The following is a 21,196-nucleotide window of genomic DNA, read 5'->3' on the forward strand; positions in this document are numbered from 1 at the left end:
TTATTCTGACCCATAATCCTCTGCAAAGCAGAAGATTTGTCACATTTGCTGAGCTGCAGACAGATGACAGCTTGACAACTCGTTGAAATCTGTCAGACACCTCAATGGCAGATGACAGTGCATTCAGGTGACTGATGACCAGTTAAAAATAGGAATACTAAGTGAACAAAATAATCATAAATATTCCAAACAACAATAGGACATAACTATAAAAATAACAATGACAGAAAACTGCGGATGTAATTTCACTGTCGCAAATATAATATGAACAGCTGAGCTCTATGGGTTGATCTCCATCTCTGGTGAGCTTAGTGAGTGGTGTTTGTTTTATCTCCAAGATAATGGATATAAAAGCAAGAGGGTCAACGTTCAGGGCGCAATGTTATGAGAAAGTAGGATGTTCCAATTGTGTGCATACTGCATGCAACAGTACATACATTTTAAGGGCAGCTGCAGTACCTACTAAAAGTAAAAAGGAAAAGTATGCAATTTGGAACACGCCCTTAGTTTGTCTGGTCCTCAAACAGGACATCTGATTCAGCTCAGTGTGTGTGTGTGTGTGTGTCCCCGTGTGTGTGTTTTTACCTTGACTCCAGCTAGCATGCCGGTGGTGGAGACACTGAAGTCCAGGTAGGCCAGGGTGTCGGGGTTGGACGGTTTATACAGCAGAGGAGGTTTCTTCTTTGGCAAATCGTCTGAAAAGAAAATCAACCTGGTTCAATCAGTGCTGCTTTAAAATACATGTACAATATACAGATTATAATCATTCTTAATTTTATTTTTTTTTACTTATCAAAATTATTTTAATAATTTTTTTCAATGATTGTCTGTCTTTTTTGTTGTCATTGTTTTGACATTTCTGAACTGATCACCTGTCTATTAAAGAATGTGAGGTTCATCAGTTTTTAAATTAAATTCTTAAAATTATTATTAAATTAACACTAATTAATGATTAATTAATCCATGGTGCCCTTTGACCTGGTGCGTCATTGAAGGCCACAGTGGCTTTGTCACATGATGGAGGAAGACGAGACAATGCTGCTTGGCACTGTGGATGGAACATTCACATTTTAAAAAAACGGCCAAATGGAGCTGTTGATAGGAGCACCGTTCTCTGCAGTTTCTGCAGCAAGGAATTTTCGTTCCAGAGTAATACTTCAAGCCTGAAATATCACCTCAACACAAAGCATTTAACAGCGAACCCAGAGGTCTGAGCTAGCACAGCCTCTGATGCTAGTGCTAGCAGCCAGTCTCATCAAGCCACACTCGACTCAGACGCAAACTAAGTAAGTCTACCTGTGACCACTTACTAACTGCCTTGCAAAATGGACTGCAGACCAGTTTTGGTGATAGAGGACACAGGAACAGTTGTGTCCAAAATCAAGCAGCTTTACAACTGAAACATCTGCCAAAATTAATTGGACTTGAAACAGCAAGAATTGATGTATGTGATTAATTAATCATAGAGCACGTGATTAATTGGATTCATTTTTTAATCGGTTGACAGCCCCTATATGTATATCTGTCTTGATGAAAATCTGTTCATGTGTGTGTGTGTGTACCTGTGTCCATGACAGGGGGCCAGGTCCGTACATCTACGGTGGCCGAGGCTTCCTTCGACCTCAGCAGTTTAGAGATGAGCTGTGTGGTCATCACACACACCGACCGGCTCACCTGCACGACACAGTACAGACTACTTACCATCTGACAACATTCATCAGCAGAAACTAATGTGTTATCCAACACTGTGTAAGGGAAAGCCTCACTTTAAATCGCCCATTGAAATGAAAATGGTTAAATTCGACTGCTTGTGAGATTTACAGTGAAGTACCTCCAGTTCTGACCTCCTACATCGCCTCCTGCCAGCTCTTAAAAAATGAAAGAGGCTCGCCGTTATTCACAACTCACATTCATTCACTCACTTATTTTTCCAGACTGCTGGCTGATTTCCTGGTTTCTGTAGGCTGTCGAATCCTTTGCCCCTTCACTCTATCTTTCTTTGGTATGCACTCCGTCTTTTCATTTTTATGGGTTGAACACCAGCAGCTTTTATTTGTATTGTGATTTCATAGCTATAAGACCACTTTGTAAAATAGCTTTTTGACAGAGAAGGTTCTACAAGGCAGGGATCTCTTACTATTTGAGACACTGAATGGAAATATACAGACAGAGTAGAGTAGAATGATGAAAGATTAAACTGATTAAACATGTAGGTGTCACCTGACATATCAACATTCTTGCTTTGATGAATTACTTTGTGTGAGCACATTGACTATGGGTTGAAAAAATCTTCCAGACTTGCTACTTTTTGTTTTTGTTTTTTCATTTAAAACTTTTATTGAGGGGAAATCTGCTCTCTACGTGTTAAATAGTTTTGGTGTTTCCATCTGGTCTTTCCATTTAGGGTCTTTTTACCACTCACATGCCCAAAATGATCAACACAGTTTTTGTTTTCTCTGCTGTGAATTCAGAGTTTCTGTGAAATGGTGACTAATTTGTTTCAGGGTATTTCAACTTCATAACATTTTTTTTCTTCATGAATGTCATGTTGTTAGTGGTAAAACATGAGAAAGCATCCTCTTTGGAAGGTATAAATAATCTGTCAGATGAAGGCATCAAAGTGTTCATTTTTACCTCCACGATCATCTTGACAGTGGGCAGCGTGGTGGCGATGTTCTGTGGGTGAGGCGGTCGCACCGTGATCGGCACGCAACCGGCGTAAAGGCAGCCGTAAAATGCCACGATGAGGTCGATACCTAGAGAAAAGACAGGTGGAGAGAGATGAAGGAGGATAAGGAAGAAGAGTAAGGAGACAGGAAAAGGAGAGGTTGGGTGTGAGGAGAAAAGTGGAGGTAGCAACAAGGACAAGGAGGAAGGGAGGGGTCAAAGGGCAATGTAGAAGGAGGAGGACAGAGAGGGGGGAAATGGAGGAGAGACAAAGGGAGGAGTAGGAAAGAAAAGGGAAGTTGAGAAGGGAAGATAATTGTAGTAAGACAGGACAAGAAAGAAGGAAGGGAAGATGTGAATGAAGGAAGAGAAAGTAAGGTGAGATGGGGAGGAAGGAAAATGGAGAGAGACAGAAATGCACAAGAGAGGAACAGAGGACAGACACGCGAGGGAAATAAGGAGAGATGGGAGGAGGAGGAATTGATAAAGCAAAGAAAACGGAGAAAGGAAAAGGAGAAAAGAAATGGTCACACATACACCCTCACAGAGGCCAGGAGGTTAAGTATCGAGCGGTGGACTCTGGAGGCGATTAATTGAATGCTACTTTAAGACAATCTCCTCGTGTCTGGGAATTCGTCCTGCACGGCTGCGTCCGTCCCGCCGTGATGGACACGAGGCTCCGTGTCTCTGAGGGGAAATTACAATTCTTTCTTGTTCTCCTTCATTTTCCCTGCGGCGCTCCCTTCGATCTGACTGCACGACTGAACTGCTCTGAATGTCTTTGTTGTGTCCTTCTTCATTTAAAAACATCCTGTCTGTCGTTGTTTACATGTCAGCACATTTATCAAGGGATCGTTACAACATTCTGGTATGTTTCAATCAGTTTAGTGCCAACATGTATACTTGATAATACCAGAAATTTGCTTTTCAGACGATTAATGGATTTGCTTTACGTTCATTTGATATTTAAGGTATTCCAATACATCATGTCTTATTATGTAGCACAATAATGCAGTCTTTTCAAATCCATCTGCATTTATACCATTACTTTTTTGCAGTACCCATGGGCATTAATCTGCTGCTCTGACAGTCTCCACTTTTCTGGTTTCAGGCTTTCCATCAGATTTTAGAATCTGGCTGCAGAGATTTGCTCCCATTAAGCCACAAGAGCATTAGTGAGGTCCAAAGGCTCTGTGCAGATCAGGTTCTTTCATACCTAACTGGAAAAATCATTTCTTTATGGAGCTGGCTTCATCTATTGTCATGTTGAAACACAAAGGGTCTTCTCCAAACAGTTGCCACAAAGTTGGAAGCAACACCATTGTCTAAAATATCATAGTATGCTGTAGCATTTAGATTTTCATTAATTGGAACCAAGAAGACCAAACCATGAAAACAGACCCAGACCACACAGTTAGTACGCTAACACATGTGTCCATATACTTCTGGCCATTTCCTGTATTGCTGTAATATACATAATTTTGGAAGTGACGCCGTCACACCAAACATATATAAATAAATAAACTGAAATTGATATCAACATGCAAAACATCAGGACATGGGGCTCTTATCACTTCTTTATTTAGTGCGTCTTTTGTGTTTTCTCCTTCCTGTGACCCGGATCTCGATCGATATCTTAATTCTTGAAATGCATCTCAGATGATGATGCGGCTGTGCCACACGTCATATTTGATCGACGGCACTCTAAAATGACGGCTCCAAATCATGGATGTCTCATTTTGTTAGATGCCTGTTACTCAACTACTCTCCCCGTATCTCCTCCTTACCTCACTCACATCTTAGGTTAGAGGGACTAAGATGCAAGTAGAGGAGGCAAGGAAAGGAAGTGAGGATGTTCAAACTGAGAAATGAGAAGAGGGAATGGAGTTGATACTGATACTGATATGAGGTCAGTGTTTACCTGGAGGGTAGACCAGTGCGACGTGGTCTCCGTCCTGCAGGTGGCCCCGTTCAGCCAGCATGCCTGCGATCTTCTCTGCCCTCTTATGCAGCTGAACACAAGTCAGAGAGCTGGCTATCGTACCCTGGATGAGGACACACACAAACACAGACACAGACACAGACACACACACACACACACACACACAGGAAGATGATTGACACATTCAATCAGCGGTGTGTATCAGCCAATGTCATGTCACATTTTCCGTTGCAGCATCTCAGTACTGAACAGCTGTAAACAAACCAGTGGATCATATTGCCATTATGCAAACTACCAATTCAAACACAATGTCATTTACAAACTGCATCATAATAATAACAATGCCTTTTCTTTTGGCCCATTCTGTGATGCTGTACAACAATCTTTCATACAAACAAACGAATGAATAAATATGTCATGGATCAGTCTTTCTCGGCCAGTCTGCACACTGAACATGAAAAACACAAAGGCACTTTAATATAAAGCAAATGCTGCAACATAAGGAAAGGGATCTGGCATTTTTTAAATTTTCACCTGGGTAGGTTCATTTAAAGGTATTGTGTAGACCTTTTATATTGAGCCCCAAACCCCACATTGATATGAACATATGTGTGTGTGTTTGTCTCTTAAGTCTTACCCTGGAGTTGAGCAGTGTGTACAGGACGTGGTCTGGAGTGGTCTGGGCTCTCCACTGTAACACCTCTGACAGGAAGAGGAACTGAAAACACAAATACAGGAACACTGAGACTAAGTGATGACACACAGATATATACATACTCACAATTAAACACACACACACACACACGTTCATTCTTGAATAAGGAAACAGTCAATCAACAATCAATTTGCAACTTGTATCACAAGTTCTTGACTTGAAATAATAACTGAACCCATAGGTTGGCTGCTTGTTAAATCACAACACCTCATTTTATTTTTTTATTTTTCTACATCTGTTAAGGACCTGACACACCTAGCTGATGGTCGGCCATCAATCACTGTTAGGCCATTAATGATCACTCTGATTGGTAGTTCAGCTCAGTGCACAACAAGGTAAACAGATTGAGGAAAGTAAACAAACAGCTAAAGTCAACAGGGAGTGAGACCAAAGAAAACTTGCTACATGAGGTTAAATTATTTTTCTTTAGTCAATGAACTCTTTCACAGAAATGTTTCATGATGGTTTGTGTTACACCATAAATATGCTTTGAACTGGCTTACTAGCGTCAAGACAATTTTTCGATTTCCCTTTTTGAATGACGGTTGAAGTCTTTGCGGTGTGTTCATGTGCAACTTTTTGAGGCGATGCAGCAGGGGGCTTTGTCTTCACTAGTTCTCTGAAGTCAGTTTGGTGTGTCTAGACCTTTGAATACATGTGGTTTTAAAGTTTTAAAACGTACCGCTGGAGCTGGGTTAATGGACCGAAGTGAAGTAACCAGTAATGCAGCTAATTACTTTTGTTGTTGAGGAATGTAATTACTGCATTTAAATAAGTAACATATCATGTGTAAATGATTGTGTTTCAAACTTGCATAGTACTGTGTCATTTCTTGCTGAATAAACTTTGCAATATTACCATTCCATTTCTTGGAAATGCAGCTGCAGATTCACTAGTTTTGAGATTCAGTAATGATAGAAAAACTGCTGGCTCAAAATCTCAAAGTGTTTTAGAGTTCAGGAGCTTTGCTGAGATACTGAAAGTGAATACTGATAAAGTATACTAGCTCGGTGACTTGCAGGTTATTGGAGTGTTGGGGAGGGTGCACTTAATTTGGAAAAGAGAGAGTGAGAGAAGGGAAAAAGTTAATGTAGACCAAAGTAGGAGAGCAAGGTGAGGTAAGAAGGCTTCCTACTTTACAACAGCAGAGATGAGAAAAGAGAGATGGAAATTGGAGATGGAAGGAAAGAACGAATCAAGAGAGAGAGTTTGTTTCTGGCCTCATGAATTTTTCAAGATTTGCTGCCGAGTGTTGAATCGCAGGGAGAGTAATTCATGTTACATTTTGTTCTGCCAGAGAAAGTCAGTTCTATTTGTGTGTGCGCTGCCAGCCGGTCGCCATCGGTGATGAGGATTCAGCTGTCAGAGTCTTAACCCGGCCAACCGCAAAACAAACGGACCTCCGCTCAGCACCACATCGTGTTCGTCACGTCTGGGAGGAACTCTGGGCGCGCTTGATTTGTACTGCAAATTTCCCCGACTGTTCCAAAGTGAATTATTATGCTGGAGGAGCTCACATGTGAACCTTCGTTCCTCCAGCTGAGGGTTGAAATAAGCAAGTGTGATTCTTTTTCTGTGTCACATTCAGGCTGCTGCAAAACAAATAATGGGTGAAACTGATGTAGACTGGATTTGATATTTTGCTTAAGGGCACTGTGGGAGTTACTATGACTCAAACGTAACCACTAAACCATCAAGTCCTACTGACATATGAACAGTACTGTGGAATGGAATACAGTGGGAAGATTAGTGATATAAGTATTCATATTATACTTCCTGAATTGTATGTTCAGGCTGTTTAACATACAGTCAGGTCCATAAATATTTGGACATTGACACAATTTTCAGCATTCCAGCTCTGTACAACACCACAATGGATTTGAAATGAAACAATCAAGATGTGCTTTAAGTGCAGACTCTGAGCTTTAATTTGAGGGTATTTACATCCAAATCAGGTGAACGGTGTAGGAATTACAACACATTTTATATGTGCCTTCCACCTTTTTAAGGGACCAAAAGTAATTGGACAATTGGCTACTCAGCTGTTCCATGGCAAGGTGTGTGTTATTCTCTCGTTATTTCATTTACAAGAAGCAGATAAAAGGCCTAGAATTCATTTCAAGTGTGGTATATTCATTTGGAATCTGGTGAGGTCATCTCTCAATATGAAGTCCAAAGAGCTGTCACTATCAGTGAAGCAAGCCATCATTAGGCTGAAAAATCAAAACCATCAGAGAGAGATAGCAAAAACATTAGGTGTGGCCAAATCAACTGTTTGGTACATTCTTAAAAAGAGAGAATGCACTGGTGAGCTCAGCAACATCAGAAGACCTGGAAGACCACAGAAAACAAGTGTGGTGGATGACAGACGAATCCTTTCCCTCGTCAAGAAAAACCCCTTCACAACAGTTGGCCAGATCACGAAAACTCTCCAGGAGGTGGGTGTATCTGTGTCCAAGTCAACAATTAAGAGACGACTTCACCAGAGGAAATACAGAGGTTTCACCACAAGGTGTAAACCATTGGTGAGCCTCAAAAACAGGAAGGCCAGATTAGAGTTTGCCAAGAAACATCTAAAAGAGCCTGTACAGTTCTGGAACAACATCTTATGGACAGATGAGACAAAGATCAACTTGTACCAGAATGATGGAAAGAGAAAAGTATGGAGAAGGGAAGGAACTGCTCAAGATCCAAAGCATACCACCTCATCAGTGAAGCATGGTGGTGGTAGTGTAATGGCGTGGGCATGTATGGCTGCCAGTGGAACTGGATCTCTTATATTTATTGATGATGTGACTGCTGACAAAAGCAGCAGAATGAATTCTGAAGTGTTTCGGGCAATATTATCTGCTCATATTCAGCCAAATGCTTCAAAACTCATTGGACGGCGCTTCACAATGCAGATGGACAATGACCCGAAGCATACTGCGAAAGCAACCAAAGAGTTTTTAAAGGCAAAGAAGTGGAATGTTCTGCAATGGCCAAGTCAATCACCTGACCTGAATCCGATTGAACATGCATTTCACTTGCTGAAGACAAAACTGAAAGGAAAATGCCCAAAGAACAAGCAGGAACTGAAGACAGCTGCAGCAGAGGCCTGGCAGAGCATCACCAGAGACGAAACCCAGCGTCTGGTGATGTCCATGGGTTCGAGACTTCAGGCTGTCATTGACTGCAAAGGATTTGCAACAAAGTATTAAAAAGTGACAATTTGATTTATGATTATGTTAGTTTGTCCAATTACTTTTGGTCCCTTAAAAAGGTGGAAGGCACATATAAATGTGTTGTAATTCCTACACCGTTCACCTGATTTGGATGTAAATACCCTCAAATTAAAGCTCAGAGTCTGCACTTAGAGCACATCTTGACTGTTTCATTTCAAATCCATTGTGGTGTTGTACAGAGCTGGAATGCTGAAAATTGTGTCAATGTCCAAATATTTATGGACCTGACTGTATTTATTGGTACTTGTTTAGATATCAAAAGACTCAATATGTCTTCCAGCTTTCAAGTCAAAACATACCAGAATTAGGGATGTTGGAAGCAGTGGCTTTTTTACTAGGGGTGTAACTTCACACAAAATTCATAGTTCTGTGTGAACCTTGGTTTTGGGGTCACGGTGCAGTGAGTTTTCGATACAGCAGGGGAAATGGAAAAAAAATGCAAAACATTCAACAGTGGAAAATGGTCATATTTTTTACTGTGACTTGGCTTGGCACTCAGCTTGTGGTGCTCAAAGCCTCCACAAACAGAATAGTGTCTAAAAGGTAAATAAAAAAAGTCAAATGCCTTGATTGTGTTTCTCATTCATACCGTAAGACTGTGTGATCACTGTACTGTGTGTTTTATACAAGCTGTCACAAAGACTAATGCCTCAGTTGTCACGATTGTTAATTTAAGAGATTCTTTCATACATGAACCCTTAAAGTGGTAAATATAACCTCCAGTGTTCTACTGAAAACATCACTCAGCTCCACATCGGTCAAGGTTTCCTGTTTCACCATGTAAAAACTCATGTAGTTGACTCTCGGAGTTTGGCTGACGAAACGCTCTCTCATCTACTCACCACCAGCTTCATGCATTGCAAATCTCTCTGGAGTTAAAAGATTTAAAGACGGTTTTCCCCCCACGATGAAAACATCACTCAGCTGCTTGTCGGCTTGACTCTGAGCTTTCATGAAACTTTCATAACGGCAAATGAAAGTCTGCTTCCTTTCCAGTTTCCTGCCTCATACATTAACATCTACTGTTTGGTGGAGGCGTTTATCTAAAATGCCCCAAAGCACCACAAGTGCACACACATGAACCCTAACAGTGTCAAAGCCTTGATTTAGCCACTGAGTCAGAAAATGGTCTCCTGGTAATGGAACATGTGACACAATCTTCTTGATAAAACATGACAATCATCCAAAACCTCCCACTAAACCATAACTTTCTTAGAAACTTCGATAAGGGGTCTTGTTATGAATGTTATATTCAAATTTTAGCAAAGCCAGAATCTCAAATTTATAGTATCAGTGGTGTAGTCTCTAAGGATGCATTCACACTGGCGCTATTTGGTCCGCTTTAAACGAACCCTGGTCTGCTTCCACGGATAGTTCGTTTTGTTTGGAGTGGTGTGAACGCTCATTCGAACTCTGGTGCGGACCAAACGAGCGGACCCTGGTCCGCTTAAAAACTGGGGGTCTCGGTTCATTTGCAAGTGAATCCTGGTGCGGTTCGTTTACAGTGGGAAATGCAAACAGACTATCCAGTAAACCAAAGAGAGGAAGTGAACCAAAGAGAGGAAGTGAGGTAGAGCGCATTGCATTTTGGAATTTGGTGTTTTTGTTGTGACCAAGCCGGCTGAAGAAAATGGATTTCTGTTTTCGGTCTTGGCCAAACAATGAGCCAGGTTTTCTTCTTCCTCGTGCTTTTTTTTATTCCTGGTCAGTGGTTGTTTCGGGAAATACCGCCCCCAAATGAGCAGCTGTTGTAACTGCGTGATGTTGTCCAGGTAGTTTGGTGTGCTTTAAAAAGTGCAGTGTGAAAGTGAACGGAACCAAATGAAGGTGTGAAATTTTTCGGCATTCCCCATCCAATCAAACTGAGTCCCCCAGACTATCCTGTTGTGAATGCGCCCTAAAAGTCATAAACTCAGTACAGTAAGATTTGGCATGTAAGTCACCCTCGCCTACCAGAGTCACCATCGACACACCTGCCAAAACATCTTGTCAGTAATTGGTCAACGATTCACTTTGGCCAAAATATTAAAGCCATCAGTTAAGTTTTGGTGCCATCTAATCCTGGGACTCTGGATTCAGTGTTTAATTAGACAATTAAGGGTGACGAATGGCATTATTTTGTTAATCAAGATCTTAGCCCTCTGTTTCCTTGAAAAGCATTTTCAAATTTGTGCCAACATGCAGTCTGACTCCTTTAGAAAATGCATTAAGTCCTCCACACTAAACCACAAAATATGTTGACTGTCATTGCACAGAAGGTCTACAGGTTTCAGACCCTTAAACCAAATGCTTTTAAAGACCTTTTTAAGATGATTTTTAACCAAATTTAAGACAGATTTTTGGACAAACCATCTTATTCGTATTTAAGCACTGCAGGTAAGTATAAAGGTAAGTAGATACATTTTTTTTGCCAACAGGTAAATGCAAGTAGACTTTTTGACAAATTTGACAAAAAAGATTGATAAATAATATTAGATCAACTGTTTGTGGCAATTGAGACTTCACCAATTTAAATTTAGGACTGTTGACTTTTAAGGCCTTGTATTTATCAAACTGAATAAAGACACTTGGATGTCCCTATCAAAAAACAAAAATGTTTCAGTAGACTGTTTTGTTACAGTTTTTTCTGATTTGTCATCGCTGTGGTTTTGGTTAGGTTTAAGCACAATAACTACATAGTTAGGATTAGGCAAAGATTGTACTCATTGTTAAAAGAAACCAACATTAACTCTTGCTGGAAAATGGGATGAGATGAGTGATCTCCTATCCATTTGGCCCAACATCTTCTCTTCAAGGTTTTGAAGCACTAATGACATTGTCACGCAACTTCCACCTTTGCTCAAAATAAGTCATACATCACACAAGCACACAAATATCAAGTAAAAAGTGGGAAACATAGCAGGCTGTGTCTTTATCCAATCCTTACAAGAAAAGAAAGTACATTTCTCAAATACAAAAATAAAATGCTAATAAAAATGCGTTCCCATCAGCTGGACTTAAGTGAATAAAATGTTCTTTCTGGAACATCTGGCACAGTAGAACCAGATCCTTGCAAGACAAGATTAGTTTCGGACATGATGTTCTTGCGTGTTATTGCTCATATTTCCTACTTTAATTGAAAATCCCAAACTATTTTTTATATTAAGAGTGTTGGTTTGGATGTACAGATTCAACATTGCTTTAAGAGGAACAAGTACTTTGACCAAAAAACTTGAATGATGAAATTGAGTTTTTGCTTATTTTTAAAGAGGTCAAAAGTAATGTGAAAAGTTTTTGTAAGGGACTGAGTTTTGCTTTTGGTGTTTCAGACAGTTTTTAAATCATAAAAAGGATCAAATCTGGTATGTGTTGTATGTTAAAGAACCTGTGACCCCAGGTTAAACTTCCAGAGCTCCACTGAAGCCTGAGATAGAACAAACTGGAACCTGCCTGCAGATAAAACCCATGTTATCTGTATGAGAGAGGACTGGCATGCTAAATACCAACACAAAGACCCTCTGTGTCTGGTGTGTGTGTGTGTGTGTGTGTGTGTGACTGTGTCTGTGTGTGTGAGGAAATCCCAGGCCATAGATAGATATCTGGTCTCATGCAGTACAGTTTTATCAGTTTATGAGCGTCAGTGTTGAATTCTCATGTTAATACACTGAAGTCTGGAGCTCAGTTGTATCTGATGTCATTATCAGATGTTCACTAAAACCCAACACGCCGACCACCTGGCACTAGAAGCACTTTACTTTGTTTAAATTTACATAAAGAAAGTGGTTAAATCCTTCCAGCAGCATCTATTGTACCAAGCAGCCTGTGAATCTGGGAAACTGGCACAGGATCAAACAGCAAAGACAGCAAGCAGTGCTTCCCTTTCTAACCCTCCTCATTTAAAAATAAATATTTGAAGAAGATAGAAAGTAGATAGTAGCAGCAGAACGGTAGAAAGATTACACACCAGTAACATCTATATTTCACCTAAAATGTATTTTTAAAAAGAGTGAGAGGGTCTTTTTTCAGAAGTTTGACATTTCCATAACAGCCCTCATGTTTCCCAGTTTGAAACTCAAAAGCAAAGACATCTACGTGATTAGTGTGTTTGCCTTCTTACATTTGATCTGTTTTTACAATCCATGCTATGATCCTTAAGATTTTCAGGGATAAAAAAAGTCTGGATGCTATTTTTTATAATCAGTATTTTTTTTTCCAGAAACAGCGATTTAATATCTATATATATTATAGTTCATCCCTAATTTTTAACTTCTAAGACTATTTTATGTCTTAGATTCTCATTTTTTTACTTGCGTGACTTTCTTTTTATACAGATTTGTCTAAGCATTGTTGGAGGGAGCCTAAAAATTTTTGAATTTATTGCCAACAATTGCTTCATTCATTTTCCATTAACTGCTTATCCAATTCAGGGTTGCGGAAGGTCTGGAGCCTACTCCAGCTGATATTGGGCAAGAGGCGAAGTACACCCTGGACAGGTCACCAGATTATCACAGGGCTGACAAATAAAGACAGACAACCATTCACACTAACATTCACATCTATGGTCAATTTGGAGTCAACAGTTGACCTAACCTGCATGTTTTTGGATTGTGGGAGGAAGCTGGAGTACCTGAAGAAAACCCAGAAAATGCAAACTCCACACAGATGGCCCCAGTCAGTGGATTCAAGCTCATAACCCTCTTGCTGTGAGGTGACAGTGCTACATCACTGTGCCAGCCTGCTTCTTTGTTGTGCATATGACACTACAGAACATGACTTGAGCTGGATAAAGTTACTGTCATGCCAACTGAACATTTCCAACGGCTGATGCTTAACATCAAGTGTTCAACTAGCTTTTACTGTGGCGCAGTCACAGGAAACACAACATAGTGGTCTCTTAGTTCAGCCCTGACAGCAAGCGTTCATCAAAACTTCAATTTTAGACATTACAGTGAATTCATGGAATAGGAAGCCACAGTGAGCTGTGGGTTTTACTATGTCCAGCTCTTGAGAAGAAAACTATTTAAACATGCACAGCATAAAATCAATTTGCTGTTGAAATCATCATTGACTCACTTCTTTATTAAAACAATGTGGATTTGTTTGGCTGCACTATAATCAGATACCACAGCTGCTCCTTTGTTGTATTTCTGACAAAGTAGCTGATCAGTGAGTGTTTGCAGTGGTATTAAACCACACTTGCTGTTGTTACCAGTAACCAAAGGTGTTACCAAAACATCCAGGATTGAAATCTTGAAATCTTCAGGATAACACCTATGAAGGAAAAATCTACTCTAGTTCTCAAATATGTTAACACCCAACTCTGCTGAACATGCTCAGTGTGCATGCTCACAAAATAAACCTGCTCAAAATAGCTTCACAAGTATATCTTTGTATGGTGAAAAGGTTGTGGTTTCTATACACTGCAAGCTATAGTACTGTGTGTTTAGTTTCCTTTTAATTAAAAACAATAGGAGTTTTTTTCAGTCATTGTCTGGCTTTGCTTTAAACAAACAACACTAAGATAACAGAGGTGCTCTTGAGCAAAGAAATCAAACTGAGAGGCTGAGCTGGTCCCAGTGCGAGTGTTTAACAGAGTCAGTGTGTAACAGCACAGAGCTCAGTCAACCTTCCCTGGATACATAAACAGTAACAGAAGAACAATCTGAGAAGATGCTCAAAGTAGATCACATTTCACTCTATAAGATTACACTGACACACAAACACACACACACAGAACATTTTAATAAAAACAGGAGCTTTTTAAAAAAGCAGCACCGACAGTTTAAAGAGAAAAGGGAGCTCATTCACACAGAGGGCTTGGTTTTCAGAGAGATGTTACACATGCAGTGATCGATGAATAAACAAATCGATGAAGGAATGAATCAATGAGCATATTGATGATGAGAAGCAGCAGAAGCAGCAGCAGGAGGCACAAGCACAGTAAGATTAAGCATAAATCTGCATCCTCTAAACCTAATTCACATTCAGCAGGCATCTTTTGCATTTTCACACAAAATCCCCAAAACACAAATTTAATTTTGAATGAAACTTCCCCCTCTGACCTTGTGAAAAATAACAACCTGCCTGACAAATTAAACCAAATTCACCATACAATTGTTCCCAAATCATAAACAAATTTTGCAGGAACACTGACTGACCACCGCCGCTTTATCTGCTGGGAAAAGTTGCCAAAGTCGATTAAACCGTACTTCAACAAGGAAGAGTAAACACGTCGCTCTGTAAAAATGATGCAGTCAAAGTCTGAGCTAATCACTACAAATATCATCATCCTGTTTGGAATTGAAAACATGGCATGAAGCCTCAGGACTAATGGTTTCATTTGGAAAATGGCAGAGCAGATTTATATGCAACCCTGTCTCCAAACCAGTGATACTGAGGCTTTTCCTAAAATAGTCCACAGATACTTTAAATCTTTAACAACTGAAGTGTGCACACATAAAATGCAGCGATTTAGTTAAAGCATCAGGCCCCTCATACTGTTCTCACGTGTTACAGTAAAACAAAATATCTGTAGTTAGCTGATTGAGATGTGTAAGAAGACAAAGATCCACTGTAACAATTCTGACAACTGAGTAAAAAGAAACAAAGCTCAGATTCATTACCGCAGATATTTCCATTCACTTTTTCTCCATCTTTAACTTGCCTTTACACACAACAACAAGAAGAGTTTCACAGGTGAATTCTTTCCTTGTGACGGGACTCTGTATCCTTCCTGATGGATGCTCGATATGTGAACAAGACATGATTTACTGCCAATTTTCTTCCTAACTTTGGACAGAGCCAGGCTGAATGTCTCCAGTCTTTGTGATAGTTTTGCTGCCATAAATGTAATTTATTTACATTTAAGGCTTCTAGTGAGGTTTTTGAATGAAGCTTCAAATGTCTCTCGTCATATTTTATGGTGTCATTACCCTAAAAAACATATATAAAAACTTCTCAAACAATATCCTGAATTTGAATAAAGAGATTCATCAGATTGAAATCAGGTGATTTGGTTTTTGTAAATCAAATCTGCTGTCTTTTATGAGTAAACATAATTTATGGTGCTGTTAGATTGCTGCTAGACTGCCCCATTAAAACAGATGGGGTGCTCCTGTTGTGTGGGAGAGCAAACCATTTTTTTACCACAGTGAAAATATTATTTTTGAATGGCTGAACGCCAACAAATATGGATTGGAGCAGACTATTTTATTAGATAAAAGTATGTTGTGCATTTTGGATTTTTTTTTGCATTTTAAGATAAGTCTTTTTATAGGTAGCTAAAATACATTTTGCTGCAGCCCCGTCAAAAGAAGCAAATTGCTAAGCTTCAGTGACGGTAGATTTGGTTTATCAATGACACTAAGCAACGCAAAGCAGCACAGCACATCACATAAGCACTGCAGATACATCTGACAGGTTGGACCACTGTGTTCTACTATACATCTTTACCATTACAGTTATGGTGGAATATGATAACAGAAATAAACAAGTTTGCCAATTTCACACATCTCCTCAATTCAAATCAATTGCCAATTGTCTACCCAGAAGTGATTACTGTTCTCCGCACAACGTCACAGAGATTTAGTCTATTGATTGAAGAAAGCGAATAGGTGTATATCTCCCAAAATAAGCCCTAATCTGTTACATACATACAAGAGAACATTTTGCGTCAGAAAGTATGTTTGCTGCTACCTGCGTGGTCTAACATGTCCCGGCAACACTGTTTTCTGAGGTGCCAGAAGCCGAAATTTTGGGAAGCTTGGGGAGTTTAGTTGGCAAGAGATTGATAACACAGTTCATCAACATCTGTTTGGTGACATCCAAACAAACAAGCAGGCTTGCAGCATGTTGCGAGTGTGGCTGGTGACATGGGCTGCTGCGGTGTGCTGCCGTGGAGGTGGCGGTTGTTATTATTTGGGGCCTGTCTCTTCTCATTAGAGTCTACATGTTGTGTGCAGCCGCCGGCTGCCTGACATTGTAACTGATGACATTTTCAACACGAGAGAAGTGAGGAAAATCAGTTCTGTCGGTAACACACACTGCTTGTTTCTCTCACTCTCTCTGTTGTTCTCTTTTTAAATTATTCTTTGTTTTCTCTTATCAGTGTTTTTTCTTTCTTTCCATTCTCTCTCGTCCAAATGTTCTCTTTTTTCATGTCTGTTTTTTTCTTGCCCTTATGACCTCTATATCTTATTCTCAGCCTTGTTCTCTGGCTTCTCTGCTTATGTTTCCTCACTTACTTTCCTCTCCTGTCTTGCTCACTTTTGTTGGCACAAATGTGACATGAACAGTGCCGCTAAAGCAGCTGCCATCACCTCCTGGCATCAGACTTCCCTTTCTGCTATATTAAATGCTTTTTAATCTCCAGTCACAGTAAAAAAAACTTAAGGAAGAAAGCCACTTTCCATCTTGAATCTTGAGTCCTCTGATAGACACTTCTAAATGCACACAAAGACAGTTTTGCTCTTATGATAAATACTATGATAAATGTTATGATAAATGAAAATGTGAAACGTAAACCGCAGCATAAACTGCAGGCCAAAGAACTGATAAGAAATGGTCCAAAAGAAATGACACAAAATGAGGAGTGTGACTGGGAATAAACCATGGTGGTGGAAAACATGAAGTGATCCAAAGATCCCATTACATATATATGTGTGTGTGTGTGTGTGTGACAATGATGATGATGATGATGATGGTGAAAACCAGCAGCCCCCGTCTCACACACACCTTTCTTGCCTGGTCATTGTCTTCAATCTGACCCAGATCCCTGCCGCTGGCCTGAGCGATCCTCTTCCCCGACACCAGATTCCCGACCATCACAGACGCAGGACCGATCTCTGAGGCAGAGAAGTAAGTGAGGTTAGAGGAAACAGCATCTCATCATACACCATCACATATCGTTTCGTACTGTACCTGGTTGTTTCTGCCGAGGTTTGGGCAGGTTGGTGACGCAGGTGTGCGGACACATGAGCACGTTGCAGGGATGCAGCGCCCCCTCCAAGAAGAGCTGCTTGGTCTCTGACAGGTGGATGCCACCCAGAGGAGTCTTGGGCAGAGTGTTGGAGGGCACCAGAGCCAGGCAGTACACCCCTACCTGATGGATACCGTCTATCGCCTGGAAAGTTGATACGGGTTTACTTTTAATGACAGAATAAAACTGCATTTTTACTTCCTTGATCTAATTCCTGTAGAAAATCGAGGGTGAGCTAGGACATTAAACAGTAAAGGATAGAAAAGTAAAAGGTCGGGACTTCTTAAATACAAATACTAATTAAATATTTTATTGGTTAGATTTGATATTCACACCTACTAGCGCAAAATAAGGTCACCGTTCAAGATTTGCTGTTCTCCAGGATGTGCCTTTCATTCTGATGAGGCTCTTCAAATGTTTGTAATGTAAATATATGACCAAAATAATTATATAATGTTTCTTTCTTTTCTCAAATTGAGTCACATGTAAAAATAGGGAATAACTTTCGGTAAGAAACTTCCAGCAACTGCATTTTTTTCCCTTAACAAACTGATCAGCGATAAAATTGCATTTTAATTACTGCCAACAGATGCAATTACGGTATATCATATTATTTAAATAGGATTACATTAACATCTGACACTTAGATATAACAAGCCCTAGCTTAAACATCTTAAACACCAGATATAATTGTAATTAAGAAAGTTTATTTTCCCATATTTTGAAACATTTTCAAATTACCTACTTCTTTATTCTTCATACTTTTGACCAAAAATGAATGCTACAGAGCAGCCCTCAATCAAAAACGCTGAGTATGTGAGGAATCAAAGGAGCTGAATGGAAAAACAGCCAGGAAGTATCTCTGATGGTAAAGGAATAAAGAGATTTGGTTTTTACTGCAGCTGTAAAAATGCAGACAGCTTTTATAGTTTCACCACAGTCTCCACGCCGGCTTATAGAGATCTGGAGCTGGAGCTCGGACTGAGATTTTATCTGTTCATGCACAGTGTGAATGTACAGCACAGTATCATATACTGCATGTGTTTGTGTGAGTGTGAGGCAGACAGAGCCAAAGAGACAGAAATGTGGTGTGAAAGAACGTGTGTGAGCTGTTTTGTGTCTTCTGGATGTGGCCTGCTAAAATGTGTCTGTCTGGTGTGTGTCCTGAGTGTTGACAGTCTGGTGTTATTCAATAGTTTTCTTATCGTCAACAAATCCTATGAAAAGACAGAAAACTACAATGTGTGTGTGTGTGTGTCTGTCTCTCAGTGCTTTCCAACTTCTCTGCCCTGTCTGTGGCTTTAAATTCTAACTGCACTGGCTCCTACTGAAGATGTAAATCAGAAATAACAAACACATAGTTAATTTCCTAAAACAGCTGGTCACTGCTGTGTTTATTAAACAATCAGCATTTGTTGGGGACTATTTTCAGCAGCGGATTAATCCTCATTTGGTACTCTGGTGAGTATTTGGGGCAGGATGGTGTATATGGGATTGAGTCAAAATTAACTACAGTGTGCGAGGGACCATATCACCCAGTGTCCTTTTAAAAGTTTTCAGATAACAATGGAGCTCTGTGTCATAGAGGAAGATGATATATCAAGCATCTTATCTGTTTATTTTTAGGATATGATGCTTATATTATAAACCATGTTTATAATGCATATAAAATGTGTGTGCATGTACCTGCAGAACTCGGCTCATCCACTGGAAGCTGTCTTCCTCGGTGGAGTCAGGCCTCTGCTCTGCCACGACCACGATCCTCTCATCATGAAGCACTGTAATGGAGAACACTGCTATCCTGAAACACAAACACAGACAGCGTTAGCGTGCTTCTTAGCCACATACAATTATGAACTGGGAATAACTCAGCCAGCTGTTTATCAGTGTCACAAAATGAGTACAGTTCTAGTACATACAAGCTAATGAAAGGCTCTGCTATCTCCCCAACAGTCTAAATTACTCTGACTGATGTACACGACTTTAATTTTCAGCTGACACTGAGGCCAGCTGGTCTATATTTAGAATAATTAAAGAAAGTTTACAGAAAAACATCCTGCACATATAAAGTTAATTCAATGGTTATGAAGCACGACGAGGCATCCTGATGCAGGAAAATAACAGGAAAAGCTGAGTTTAAAAATTCTAAAACACCAAATAAGAGTTCTTCCAACAACTGTATTGTTTGTTTTACCAGGAAGCCTCAGAAAACATTAAGATTAAGATTAACGCTGCATCAAGCACTTACCTGCCCCTGTAGACAAACTTCATGGGCTCCACAGCGAGCGCCGTGGCGACGATGTCATCAGCATTGTGCTGACGGCCCCCGACCACCATCAGACCGTCCATCTTCCCTGCCACAAAGATCAGACCTGCAGGCCCGATGAATCCCAGCAGGCCGGTCCTGGTGAAGGGAAACTCACTGATGGGAGCCCCGGTGTTCGTCACAGGGAAGACCTGGGGAGTGTATATGGGGCAGAAGGTGAGATGAAGTGTGTTATTTAACCAGAAAAAAAATGCAGGACATGAAAAAGAAGACTAATAAAATCCTTGACACACTCACCTCGAAGGTGTTCTTGGTCATGCCGGCCAGACCGTAGTAGGATGTTCCCGTGGCAACAGTGCAAACGCACAACTCTCCTATCTCATCTGTTTTACAGAGCTGAGGAACACCTTCAGGCTTCACCACACACATCATACCTACAGACAGAGAGAGAAGACATGTTGTGATTTTATGGATGAGAAATTATTGCAATGATATTTGTAGTTTTATTTTGTTAAACAACACAAACATTTTTAGGAGTGTGTTTGAGTGAAATGCAGGGCAAACATATTTTAAGATCAGTGACACAGGTACTTTACTTTTGAAATTCCTAGAAAATACTGCCTTACAAAAAGTAACAGAAATTCATGTTTTCAGATCAGTTAGGGGACAGACAGAAGAATTCATTGGGACTTAATAAAGGACAAAAATTACTGACTGATAAGATTGATAAGAGGAAAAAGAGGAATGGTAGAAGGGAATGGATGAATATAGGATGAAAGATGAAGGAAAGACATGAAGTCTGGTACTGGTTGAATAAATTCTCCACCACTGTTGCATTATGTCAAACAAAGCTGTTTTCTTTGATTTATCAATACGTTTTTCCAAAGATCCTGACAGCAGTCACATTTATCTTATGTAGGATGTAAAATATGAATCTACAAACTAACACGTAACTCCAGCAATCAGATAAATAGTAAAACTTGAACTATCTCGATTTGAAAAGTAGTGGAGGAAAAGCAGAAAGCAAGCACCAGGACCTGTACAAAACGTGAGTATCAGGTTCACTACCTGACACCAACTGTCTCACCTCCAGGCATGACGGAGCCGACATCCTGCAGCGTGAGGACCGACAGCTTCTCTTCTGAGTCCACCCGGATCACGCCGTGACTCAGACCCTGCATGGACAACACGCCGCGACCTGGAGGGGTGCTGCCCTCCTCTAAGGGCCTGCAGGAGGGGTGGAGACAGACAGTTAGATGACATGGAGGTTGATAGAGAGCTGTCTATCATTGTGATAATAAATTTTAGATCCTGAGTGACAACATTTTTTTGGGAGGTGACAATATTTTTATGCAGTAAGGAATCAGGTTTCTCAATTTCTTTATATTTTTTTGGAAAGCATGGAGAACCTGGAAAGTGAAGACAT

At 40.2% G+C, this 21,196-nt stretch overlaps 1 protein-coding gene across 1 annotated transcript in view; it reads right to left on the reverse strand.

Moving 5' to 3' along the window:
• LOC126382474 (disco-interacting protein 2 homolog C-like) overlaps nt 1-21,196 on the reverse strand; it is a 245,612-nt gene that overhangs the window by 14,827 nt on the left and 209,589 nt on the right. Inside the window, exons 18-28 of the mRNA XM_050032358.1 lie at nt 20,858-20,997; nt 20,068-20,204; nt 19,753-19,961; nt 19,191-19,305; nt 17,447-17,648; nt 17,270-17,370; nt 5,247-5,327; nt 4,589-4,712; nt 2,635-2,756; nt 1,563-1,674; nt 586-695 (exon numbers count right to left, since the gene is read on the reverse strand). Of these exons, the coding sequence (XP_049888315.1) occupies nt 586-695; nt 1,563-1,674; nt 2,635-2,756; nt 4,589-4,712; nt 5,247-5,327; nt 17,270-17,370; nt 17,447-17,648; nt 19,191-19,305; nt 19,753-19,961; nt 20,068-20,204; nt 20,858-20,997 (1,453 nt within the window). The remainder of the gene's footprint in view (nt 1-585; nt 696-1,562; nt 1,675-2,634; nt 2,757-4,588; nt 4,713-5,246; nt 5,328-17,269; nt 17,371-17,446; nt 17,649-19,190; nt 19,306-19,752; nt 19,962-20,067; nt 20,205-20,857; nt 20,998-21,196) is intronic.

Source organism: Epinephelus moara, chromosome 21, assembly GCF_006386435.1.
Source record: "Epinephelus moara isolate mb chromosome 21, YSFRI_EMoa_1.0, whole genome shotgun sequence".
Taxonomy (NCBI): Eukaryota; Metazoa; Chordata; class Actinopteri; order Perciformes; family Serranidae; genus Epinephelus; species Epinephelus moara.